The following is a 13,166-nucleotide window of genomic DNA, read 5'->3' as shown; positions in this document are numbered from 1 at the left end:
GATGGCATCTGGGTAGTCATTGTATACGTATATTCTCTCCACTTTTCTATGTATGTGAAAAGTTTTCATAATATAAAGTAAGGAGTTGGTGGGGCCGAGAACAAAGTTCCCAAGTTCAAGGGCCATGATCGTGTTCACCCATGGCCTGGGGGTTCCAGGGGCTGCCCGTCAGGGAAGGGAGAGGTGGACTTTAAAGTCATCAGGCAGCCGGTTTTGCATGCGATCAGAGGGTTTCTCTGGCCCGTTTCAGACACGGACAGCTGTGAGCGCTGGATGAGCTGCAAGAGCGAGTTCCTAAAGAAGTACATGCACAAGGTGATCAACGACCTGCCCAGCTGCCCCTGCTCCTACCCCACCGAGGTGGCCTACAGCACGGCCGACATCTTCGACCGCATCAAGCGCAAGGACTTCCGCTGGAAGGATGCAAGTGGGCCCAAGGAGAAGCTGGAGATCTACAAGCCCACGGCCCGGTACTGCATTCGCTCCATGCTGTCCCTGGAGAGCACCACACTGGCCGCCCAGCACTGTTGCTATGGCGACAACATGCAGCTCATCACCAGGGGCAAAGGGGCGGGGACGCCCAATCTCATCAGCACTGAGTTCTCAGCGGAGCTCCACTACAAAGTGGACATCCTGCCCTGGATTATCTGCAAGGGCGACTGGAGCAGGTATAACGAGGCCCGACCTCCCAACAACGGACAGAAGTGCACAGAGAGCCCCTCGGACGAAGATTATATCAAGCAGTTTCAAGAGGCCAGAGAGTATTAAAGAGACACCACCTCTGTTGTTCGTGACACAAACACACTGCACTGATCCGCCACCTGGCACAGAGTCCCTCTTACCCGCATACATGTATATGTACATATACCACGTGAGTATTTGTCATAAGTTACACTAGGGGTGTGCGCCAGGCCCTTGTGACTGCCATCTGAAGCCATCGTTGCCTCTTCAATGTCAACGGCTTCCTTGGAACTCTTCCTAGGGGGCATGTCCTCAGGAGGATGGGGAGAAAGGAGCTGGAAGAAGAACCTGGAGGTCATAGCAGGTGGGATTCAACTCACACCCCGGATCCAGCGTTTCCGAGAGAAGCAAAGGGGCAAAGAGAAGGAAGTTGTAAATGTGATAAGCAGTTTTTATATATAACTTATTTAATATGAATGTGACTTATACGTCACCTTTTCTCTGGAGTTGTCATTGTGAAACTATTTAATCACTTCCATGAGAGTTCAGAAAGGGGCTAAGGGAGATGAAAGAGAGGGAATTTTGTAGTAATGGCTTCTTTAAAAATAAAGAATTCAACAGAAAGATATCAAAACAAGAAAACACCCACCTGAAACCAAGTGTTAGTTAGCTAATGAGGTACCTTGATGAAGTCTCAGCTTCCAAATGCCCTTGCCTCAGCCTGGGTAGGGAGTGGGGGGCAAATGGGTATTTTAGGAGAAAATCTGAGGCCTGGTTTTAAGTGGACTTTAAAACAAAGGCCAGTATTAACACAATGCTATGGTTCTATTAAAAGACCCCAGAATAGAATTTCTGCTCATGCCTTAATAGGTTCAGAAGGCCACAGGAAGGTCAGACATAAAAACAAGGAGTAGCACTTTTCCAAAGAAAAAATGCAAAACAAATGGGGGGAGAACATGAACTTCATCTATTTTATTTTAATACCATCGTAACAATTCTTTTCTCCACAATATATTCTCAGTAAATAAATATAAAAACAAGGAGAGGAACTCAAGTCTAAAACCCTAATTTTTTTATGTTTTAAGAAAGAAAAAAAATACATTATTTTTGTAAAGTATTTATTGAGTCACTGAGTCTTGTGCATCAAGCAGTTGTAACATGGCCTGGTTCTGTAGGGTGGAACTTAGGACAAATAAAGAGTCGGTTCTTATGCAATCTTTACTTGCAAAACTCCAGGAAAAGAGATTACATAATAAAATCATAATAAAATGTGTTACCTACAGTAAATGTGTTACCTGCAAATGTTTATGATACAAATTCCATAAATAGCCCTCGTAAAGCAGGACTTCAAGGCAGGGGAGAGGAAGGTTCAAACCAGGTAGAATAAAAGGCTCATTGATTGATGTGATGGTGGGTGATATAAGTCATAGCATCTTTGGCACCAAGAATATCAACCCTGCCCCGAGGAGGCTAGAGCTCACTGAAACACGTGCAACTTTTTGCCCACCCAGAGCTAAGAAAGAGCTAAGAAATCCAAGCCAGGGCAAAGGCTTAAGACAGCCCAGGTGAGTGGGACTGCTTCCAGACAAAATTCTGCAATGACAGTAATAAGTAGGACTCCTCATTGTGCAAATAATTCCATTTGGAGTTGAGGAAACCAAAGCTCAGAAAAAAATAGATCACGTTGGATCTGTCATTCATTTCCTAGTCCAGTGCTCTATCCACTATATCAGCCTACCCTTAGGTTCTCATAATAAAATCTTGTTTTAATGGAAAAGCTCTTATCAGTCATTTACACTTTAGAATGAGTTATCCATGTATTGCCTGCTCTCAGGATATTTATATTTAAGACCTATTTCTAATTATGGAATGAGAATCCTTATTCCCACCTGAAGGAAGTTTAGGCAAGTGAACTGGGAAGGAGAAAATCAGTAGGTCCGTGTATCAGGGAAGCAGATTTGGTTCCTAATAATAGGAAAGCCATTTTTGCCAAGAAAATTGGTTGCAATGGAATGCATTGCCTTTGGGATGGTGAGTACCCTGTCAGGACAGGTATTCAAGCAGAGCTGGAGATGAATCACATGAGAAGCTCATTTTAGTGAGCAGGAGAGACAAAAGTGTACAGCAATAACCCTGTCCAATAAGTGTTCTATAAAGGGTAAGTGGAAAGTACTCTGGGAAAATAGAGGCAGGAATCAGGGAAGTACCTGCTAGACCTAATGGAGGAGTGGTATTTCACAAAGCGGAGAAGTGGGGGGGGGGGGCAAGTAGATGCATTTGGAGTAAGAAAACAGTATGGGCAAAGGCAAGGAACTATGCAAGAGCTTGGTGTTTTCTGAAAACTGGGATGTTTACAGTGATGAGCCAGAGGGACAAGAATGGCAAGTTATGGAGTTGTGTCTAGGTGTTTTTGTGAAGGATTTAGCGTGGAAAATTAAAGCTGTTTCCTAATACAGTGAGAATGACTGATATGAGCCATGTTTCCAATGGGCTATTTGCCTCTTTATATCAGACCTTCCTGACATAACGAACTGAGAGTTGGAAGGGAGGGTGAATTAGGAGCTGGGGAGGGCTCCTGGGCTCTTTGCCTAATGAGAACACCGCTAGTTTCCCATCCATCATCCAGATGGTGCCACCCCTCTGGAAATTTGCTGAGCTATAACCTGCCTCTATGCAGTCGTATCTCATTTACCATAGGGCCCCAAGCCAGCCCCAGTGTAACCCTGGGTAATTCCTTCAAGGAAAGGGGATCATGTGAGCAAGGGCCAACTTTGCCCACCGCAGAGTAGGCTGTCTGCTCCCTCACCTGCAGCACCTGTTTATAGGACCCCTCAGCAACTGCTCTACAGACACCTCTCATCGAATGCTTTGCTCCTTTGCTGCTCCTTGGAAAGAGATCCCTTTTTCTAGTGACCCACTGGGCCTCTCATGTGCCACGTCTGAGCAAGCCAATAGTGGCAGACAGAGAAGTCAAGACCCTCTGGTGGCCGCACATGGGAAGGATGAGGGCAGGGCCCCAGAAGAGCTGGGCAACCTCCTCACCCCATTCAATTATTATCCACCATGATTAGTCTCCAAGCCTTTCCATCTTTGTAGCTCAGTGGGCAGGGGGTAGATTTCCCCGCCCTAAGACCCGGGAGCAAGGATCAAAGAATAGGTACGATACCAGCCACCCTTCCCGAGCACACACTTTGTGCCTCTGTGCTAATCACTTTACCATGGGAGGCAAGCAGGTTACATCCATTTTACAGATAAGGCAAAAGAAGCCCAACAAGTCTTCTAACCTGCCCAAGTCATAAGGCTCTGTACATGGCAAAGCTGGTTGAAGACTGTGTTCTTAACCTTAACCTCTACTCAACTGTCTTTCTAACTCTTCCCAACACACAGGATCAGGATTTTGCCTCCGACTCACTCTGCCTTTGCTCCAATTGTTCAAATCCACCAAATGTCCCTGCACCACCATTTACGTGTCTCACGTTGGTGACAGTGGATCTGGCTTTAGCTCTATATAGTCTGCTCAGTTCTCTCATATTCCATAAGAGGATTTGAATCCTGTATCTGTGCCCTTGCTCAGGTTGGCTGAGTAGCAGAGCCTAACTTTCTAGAAGATAGCCTGCTCCATGGATAAGAATGAGACTGGTCTGTTTTCCCTGCTGCACTCAAGCCCCATGTCAACTGTTGCCTGTTGGGTCGACCTGAAGGGCCGGTGCCATGTCTCATGCTTTCTACACCCCCAGCCCCTAGCTCTGTACCTGGCAGATATCATCAGGCAAGGTACAGAGGGCGGAAGAATTTGAGAGTTGAGTCAGACTACCTAGATTCCAATCCTGGCTCCCTCAGTTGCCTGCTGGGTACCACTGGATAAGTTAATCAGCCTGTGTATATTCCAGTTTCCCCATACAGTTTTTCAGAGAATAAAATAAGAGATACGAAGTTCCTAGCGTAGGGCCTGTCATGTACCATGTGCGTCGGTGTTGAGTCATTGGAGAAATATTTATTGAGCGTATACTAGTTGCCAGGCATTGTTCTAGATGCCGGAGATACAGCAGTGTACAAATCCAAGTTTTCCTGGTGGAGGGGAGATGGCTGATAAATAAATAAGTACATAATCTGAAATAATGGTAAGTGATATCAAGAAAATAAATTATTTGATCACACGTGTATGTTGCATTATTTAAAGTAATGCTAGTTGCTGTAATAGATAAGCCTTAAAATCACAATGGCTTAACACAAAAACCTCTAAAGGTATGTTTCCGGTCAAGTGGCTCTCCTCTAAGTGATGACCCAAGGACCCAAACTTTCCATCTTCAAGGCTTGACTCTCTAGGGTGCCCTGCAGGTCATCTCTATTCCAGGAGGCTTAAGGAGTAAAAAGCAGGGAGGATATGGGCAATGACTTATATAGGTGGCCCAGGGAAGTACAGCTGTTTCATGCCACACTCTTCTACAAGGGAGACTGGGAAATGGAGTACAGTCGGGGGCCCAGGAAGCACAGGTCGGCTGTGTGAGCACCCGATCAGTCTCTGCCACATAGGTAGACCACCAACTAATTAATTACACAAGGCAAGAGAGAAAGCTAGTGAAAGGGGTTCTGGATGGGCCCAAAGTTAGTGATCAAAGGGAGTGATCCTTTTCATCTCATTTAGACCAGCTCAGCTTTCAACTGGCAGCTCCTGCAAGCCCTTACCTGATGGTTTTCTCTAACCAGGGCCCACACAGCTCGCACAGACGGGGCTGAAGTACCAGGGAGTGAACAGTGCCTCCCAGGAGGCTTAACAGGACCTTGGTGGATGAATACCCCATCTCTCTCATCCCTCGAGTGGGGCAATTCTGAAGCGTGTTTTATACCATTCCCGAGCTCCCAGTGAGACTGAGGTCCTGCCACCCTCGGTGGGGACCTGCTTGCTAACATGCCAATTACTGGCCTCATTCCCTTCCCTTCCCTGTCTTTCCTCCCCACTCCCCTACTGTCGCTCACTGGAATTGTCTCCCAAATAAGCTACTTGCCCAGATCCTTCTCTCTGGATCTGCTTCTGAGTGGTCCCAAACCAACACATCACTTCGTGCTTTAATATTCAAATATAAGTTCGTTATTCAAATATAAGTGTATCATAATATTATTGCCATCGAGCTCATGTGAGACGAGGTCTTGTGTTGCTGACAGCTCTTCCAAAAAAGAAAACTCACTCTCATCCTGGCCAGAGATAGAAACTCTATCAGATTTCAATTCCATTTAGTTTTTACAAAATGAAGATAAACCCCCAGTTTTTATGATTAGGTCCAACAGGGAGAAAAGGATTCCACCAAATACCTCTAAACATTTATGAACGTCTTTTCTTAATTTTTGACTTCATCTCCTTGCTGACTAAAGACCAGTCCTGCTCTAAGGACCACACTTTGAGTAGCACTGTTCTAATTACCTGAGCGACAGTGATCAACACCCCAATGAGCATTGAGTTGATTCTGACCTGATGGACAGAGTCATGAAAAATCTTCCCAGGAAGGGGGCGGGGGAGGCCTGGGTTCCTTCGTTGTCATCCATTTACAATTTCCAATGGAAAAATGTGTGGGTTGTCACCATTATGCCTGCACGGTTTCAGACAAATTAAAGGCTTGCCTCAGTAATTACTGGGTGGGTATATACAGAAACATACATCCATGTCTACAGATCCTGAATACAGTAGTGTAAATGAAGGCAAAAAGCTTACAGCCAGTTGATTTTCTGAGGTTTAGCATTGGTTTACTCTATGGGATTAGAAGAAGAGGGACATTTTCCGGGACCAGAAGGTAAGACTTTTCAGGAACAAATTTATGGGACCAGAAACTTTTTGTTGAACCAGAACAGACTCTTTTTTTTTCCAGACCTTCATGTAGAGATTTAGAAAGCCAACATACAAAGACCAGTGCCTTGCCTGTAATGGCAAAAATAACATCATCCTTAACCATTTCAGTGGCAGGGGAATTGGTGGGAGACTGGATTGAGACACAGCTGCAATAGCAAAGCTGGGTAAAAAGTTTATGACTTTGCTAATTTTCTATCTGTTCTGGGAGTCATAAATGTGCCCTTATAGATATTCATGATTGCCCTTAAAATGAAAAAAAAAAAAACAAACAACTTTTAAATGGCACAGAAAAGCCTTTCATTCCCGAGGCATGTAATTCATGGATGATTTTCAAAATGTCATGTTTGAATTGGGAAGGTAACATTTCTTGAACTAATCAGCCAATTGCTTCAAGAATATGACTCAAAGGATATAAAAATTTCAAGGCTGACTTTTAAAAAAGAAAGAGGAATTCTCTTTTCTATGCAAGTTCCTAAGTTATTTTTTCACAAAGGTCATGGCTAAATGTTAGGTTTATTTGCCATGGAAGAGAACAGTCTAAGTGAAGTAAACTTTTAATTCTTTAGTGACAGGGAATGGTAGCAGATCTTGAAAAGCACCATTTTAAAATTTTACACCATTAGCCAGGGAGTTTCTATTAGCTGTAACCCCCTTTAGACCCCACTTGGCTGTGTTTTTGGTTTGTTTGGGGGGTTGGGTGTTTTGGTTTTTTTTTTAATCTTTGGAGAGCTGAACAAATGGAGAAGGAGAAAGGCAAGAGAAAAGAAAAGAAAAGCAAAACCCAGGATCTCCCAGGATGAAAGTCTCTTTGGAACCTCTAGAATAACTGTCCCTGTTATTAACGTAACAAAGGTGGGATCTTCACAAACAGTAGATTGGAGAGACCCACACCATTGATGCTCCTGACCCCACAGAGCCTTCCAATCCCCCCTCAGGGATGGCTGGGTCCTGCCCAGACAAGACCAGGAAGAGATTTCCAAAGATCTCATGACTTAAAGTCACATGACCAGGACTCTTCCAGTCAAAAGAGAGCAAGGTGTCCTATGCTGATTGGCTGTGGAGGGTAGAATTTTCTGAGAGGAACATTTCAAGTCCCCTTTCCTGGGGACTCTGAGTCAGGAAGAAGCCTGCCTCTGAGCCACTGTTGAGTGCTCCCTCCTACTATTACAGTATATTATAAAGAGAAAAAAAAAGGAGGGCAGTGATCCAGTGCTAGAAATATAAAGCCTGGTTCACCACTCACCAGCAGCAAAGGTAAGAAGCTAAAGCTTGAGATAAAACTGCAGACTCACTGTTTCCTTTTCACTGCTTTTTCTACACTGCACAGCCCAGTCACCTTCCTGACTGCTCCTCTCCCATCCCCTCTGCCACCCAGTTGGCCATCTTGCAGCCAATTGCCATTTTTGTAGCCAATCTTTTGTTAAAGATGCTTTTCGTACACAATTACAATTAAGCATGCATTCAGAAAAAAATGCACACATATCATAAGTGCACAGCTCAGTGAATTTTCACAAAGTGAACAACCACGTGTAACCAACACCCATGAAAAAAGTCAAGAAATGGAGCATAAGGCTCATGAGAGGCTTTCGGGGATGATAGAAATGTTCTAAGTGTTGACTATGGTGATGGCTACACAACCGTATGCATTTGTCAAAACTCACTGAATTGTGCACTAAAGAAAATTGAATTTCATTGTATGTAAATATTACCCCAATATAAAGTAAATAAATAAAACATTACCAGCACTCTGTCCCCTTCCAGTCAGTACCCACTTCCCACCAAAAGTAATAAGTATCACAACTTCTGCACTAGATTAATTTTGCCTAATTTTGAACTTCAAGTCAGTGGAATCACACAGCATGTGCTCCTTGAGATCTGTCACCTTTTGCTCCACATCATATCGTGAGATTTTCCCACGTTGCTCCTTACAGCTATAGGTCCTGCCTGCCCATCGCTGCCAAGTATGGCCCATGTCTATTTAACCGTTCTACCATGGATGGGCATGTGGGCAGTTGCTGGCTTGGAGCTTTTACAAATAGTGCTGCTATGAACAGTCCAGGGTGTGTCTTTGGGGCTCATACACACAACATTTCTATTGGAAGTGAAATTGGTAGGTCAGAGGACATGCTCAGTCTAGCAGATACTGCCCCCAGGGTTTTCCAAAGTGGTTACATTGGTTGACACTCTATCCAGGAGTGTTTGAAGGTTCTGATTCTTGGATCAATCCTGGTTCTACCCCTTTCACTAAGTCTTCCCTGACTGTTCTGTTCTTTGATCTTTTTATTCTTATATTTAAGTCAACACATGTGTACTGAACACTAAGTAAGTGTGTGCCAGTCACTGTTTACATGCTGGGTACCTACAGGATATACAAAAAAAAGGTGGACAGGAACCCTGTCCCGTGGGGGTGACTAACTCAGATGACTATAATACATTGTGAGAGGTGCTATGGGAACAGATGAGGACACGATTAACCAGGGCAATTGTAACTAACAAGCCTGAGTTGCCACATTTTATTTAGGAAAACAAGTCTGATAATACTAAGTGTTGGCAAGAGGGTGTGAAAACAGAAACTCTTTATCACCTCTGCTTGTGGTGATGTAAACTGGAGAATAATTTGACTATACCTAGTAGAGTTGAAGCTGAAATGTAGCAAAATTCACTAATTTCCCTCCTGAGGGTCTTTTTTCTATTATCAAAAATAAGAGGGACTTCCCTGGTGGCACAGTGGTTAAGAATCCACCTGCCAATGCAGGGGACATGGGTTCGAGCCCTGGTCCAGGAAGATCCCACATGCTGTGGTGCAACTAAGCCTGTGTGCCACAACTACTGAGCCTACGCTCTAAGGCCCAGGAACCACAACTACTGAGACCGTGTGCCACAACTACTGAAGCCCACATGCCTAGAGCCCATGCTCTGCAACAAGAGAAGCCACAGCAATGAGAAGCCCATGCACCGCAATGAAGAGTAGCCCCCACTCACCACAACTAGCGAAAGCCCTCACGCAGCACCGAAGACCCAATGCAACCAAAAATAATAATAAATTTTTTAAAAAATTAGAAATAAGTAAAATTGTTCACCAACAGAGGAATGAACAAACACACCATGTTACATTCATAGGATAGAATACCATCCAGCTATTAAATGATCCAGAGCTAGGCATAGGCTCACAGATGTGTCACAAAAATATAATGTGTATAAAAGAAAATTGCAAATGGATATGAAAGTATTATACAGTCTTCAACCATTTAAAAATTCACAAAACAATACTGTATTATGACTGGACACTGACATAGGGAATTAAAGTTTTAATTATGCATGGGAGGATTAACAGCCAACCTCAAGATAACAGTTACCTCTGGGTATGGCTGACAGTGAGTGGGTGGGGAAGCAGAGAAACTTTACAGATAATATTTTATTTCTTTTTTTAAAAAGAGACCTAATATAAAACTATATATATAACATAAAACTTGTATATGTACATATGGCAAAATGTTAATATTGGTTAAATCTGAGTATTGGGTAAAGTTCAACTGTTACATTATTTTCTGTATATGTGACATATTTAAAACTAATTACTGAGATTGGTTCAAGACGGCGGAGTAGAAGGACGTGCTCTCACTCCCTCTTACGAGAGCACCGGAATCACAACTAACTACTGAACAATCATCGACAGGAAGACACTGGAACTCACCAAAAAAGATACCCCACATCCAAAGACAAAGGAGAAGCCACAATGAGACGATGGGGGTGGGGCACAATCACAATAAAATCAAATCCCATAACTGCTGTGTGGGTGACTCACAAATTGGACAAAACTTATACCACAGAAGTCCACCCACTGGAGTGAAGGTTCTGAGTGCCACATCAGGCTTCCCAACCTGGGGGTCTGGCAATGGGAGGAGGAATTCCTAGACAATCAGACTTCGAAGACTAGCGGGATTTGATTGCAGGACTTTGACAGGACAGAGGGAAACAAACTCCACTCCTGCAGGACACACACAAAGTAGTGTGTGCCTCGGGATCCAGGGGAAGGAGCAGTGACCCCATAGGAGACTGAAGCAGACCTACCTGCTAGTGTTGGAGGGTATCCTGCAGAGCTGGGGGTGGCTGTGTCTCATGGTGAGGACAAGGACACAGGCAGCAGAAGTTCTGGGAAGTACTCCTTGGCATGAGCCCTCCCAGAGTCTGCCATTAGCCCCACCAAAGAGCCCATGTAGGGTCCAGCATTGGGTTGCCTCAGGCCAAACACCAACAGGAAGGGAACCCAACCACACACATCAGCAGACAAGTGGATTAAAGTTTACTGAGCTTTGCCCACAAGAGCAACAGCCAGCTCTACCCACCACCAGTCCCTTCCATCAGGAAAATTTCACAAGCCTCTTAGATAGCCACATCTACCAGAGGCAGACAGCAGAAGCAAGAAGAACTACAATCCTGCAGCCTGTGGAACAAAAAACACATTCACAGAAAGACAGACAAAATGAAAGGCAGAGGACTCTGTACCAGATGAAGGAAAAAGTTAAAACCCCAGAAAAACAACTAAATGAAGTGGAGATAGGCAACCTTCCAGAAAAAGAATTCAGAATAATGATAGTGAAGATGATCCAGGACCTCGGAAAAAGAATGGAGGCAAAGATCGAGAAGATGCAAGAAATGTTTAACAAAGATCTAGAAGAATTAAAGAACAAACAAACAGAGATGAACAATACAATAACTGAAATGAAAACTACACTAGAAGGAATCAATAGCACAATAACTGAGGTAGAAGAACGGATAAGTGACCTGGAAGACAGAATGGTAGACTTCACTGCTGCGAAACAGAATAAAGAAAAAAGAATGAAAAGAAATGAAGACAGCCTAAGAGGCCTCTGGGACAACATGAAACGCAACAACATTCGCATTATCGGGGTCCCAGAAGGAGAAGAGAGAGAGAAAGGACCTGAGAAAATATTCGAAGAGATTATAGTTGAAAACTTCCCTAACATGGGAAAGGAAATAGTTATCCAAGTCCAGGAAGCGCAGAGAGTCCCATATAGGATAAACCAAAGAAAAAACATAACGAGGCACATAGTAATCAAAATGGCAAAAATTACAGACAAAGAAAAATTATTGAAAGCAACAAGGGAAAAACGACAAATAACATACAATGAAACTCCCATAACGTTAACAGCTGATTTATCAGAAAAAGCTCTACAAGCCAGAAGGGAGAGGCATGACATATTTAAAATGATGAAAGGGAAGAACGTACAATCAAGATTACTCTAACCGGCAAGGATCTCATTCAGATTCAATGGAGAAATCAAAAGCTTTACAGACAAGCAAAAGCAAAGAGAATTCAGCACCACCAAACCAGCTCCACAACAAATGCTAAAGGAACTTCTCTAAGTGGGAAACACAAGAGAAGAAAAAGACTTACAAAAACAAACCCAAAACAATTAAGAAAATGGTCATAGGAACATACATATAGATAATTACCTTAAACATGAATGGATTAAATGTTCCAAAAAAACTATACAGGCTCACAGAATGGATACAAAAATAAGACCCCTATATATGCTGACAACAAGAGAACCACTTTAGACCTAGGGACACCTACAGACTGAAAGTGAGGGGTTGGAAAAAGATATTCCATGCAAATGGAAATCAAAAGAAAGCTGGAGGAGCAATACTCATATCAGATAAAATAAGCTTTAAAATAAAGAATGTTACAAGAGACAAGGAAGGAAACTACATAATGATCAAGGGATCAATCCAATAAGAAGATATAACAATTATAAATATATATGCACCCAACATAGGAGCACCTCAATACATATGGCAACTGCTAACAGCTATAAAAGAGGAAATTGACAGCAACACGATCCTAGTGGGGGACTTTCACACCTCACTTACACCAATGGACACATCATCTAAACAGAAAATTAATAAGGAAACAGAAGTTTTAAATGACACAATAGACCAGATACATTTAATTGATATTTGTAGGACATTCCATCCAAAAACAGCAGATTACACTTTCTTCTCAAGTGCGCACAAAACATTCTCCAGGATAGATCACATCTTGGGTCACAAATCAAACATCAGCATATTTAAGAAAATTGAAATCATATCAAGCATCTTTTCTGACCACAACGCTATGAGACCAGAAATGAATTACAGGGAAAAAAACGTAAAAAACACAAATAGATGGAGGCTAAACAATACGTTACTAAATAAACAAGAGATCACTGAAGAAATCAAAGAGGAAATCAAAAAATACCTAGAGACAAATGAAAATGAAAACACGACAATCCAAAACCTATGGGATGCAGCAAAAGCAGTTATAAGGGGGAAGTTTATAGTAATACAAGCCTACCTCAAGAAACAAGAAAAATCTCAAATAAACAATCTAACCTTACATGTAACAGAACCTGAGAAAGAAGAACAAACAAACCCCAACGTTAGTAGAAGGAAACAAATCATAAAGATCAGAGCAGAAATAAATGAAATAGAAACAAAGAAAACAGTTGTAAAGGTCAATAAAACTAAAAGCTGGTTCCCTGAGAAGACAACAAAATGGATAAACCTTTAGCCAGCCTCATCAAGAAAAAGAGGGAAAGGACTCAAATCAATAAAATTACAAATGAAAAAGAAGTTACGA

At 42.8% G+C, this 13,166-nt stretch overlaps 1 protein-coding gene across 2 annotated transcripts in view; it reads left to right on the top strand.

Annotated features, from left to right (window-relative positions):
* The window catches only part of ISM1 (isthmin 1), a 90,759-nt gene extending 85,939 nt beyond the window's left edge, over window positions 1-4,820 (top strand). For both annotated transcript variants that reach the window (XM_030872554.3, XM_060285444.2), the window contains exon 6: window positions 251-4,820. In XM_030872554.3, coding sequence (XP_030728414.2) covers window positions 251-768 — 518 coding nt within the window. In that variant the 3' untranslated portion in view covers window positions 769-4,820. The remainder of the gene's footprint in view (window positions 1-250) is intronic.
* The last annotated feature ends 8,346 nt before the right edge of the window (window positions 4,821-13,166 follow it).

Source organism: Globicephala melas, chromosome 15 (assembly GCF_963455315.2).
Source record: "Globicephala melas chromosome 15, mGloMel1.2, whole genome shotgun sequence".
NCBI lineage: Eukaryota > Metazoa > Chordata > Mammalia > Artiodactyla > Delphinidae > Globicephala > Globicephala melas.
The sequence above is the reverse complement of the archived record's forward strand: the minus strand, read 5'-3'. Positions and strand labels throughout refer to the sequence as shown.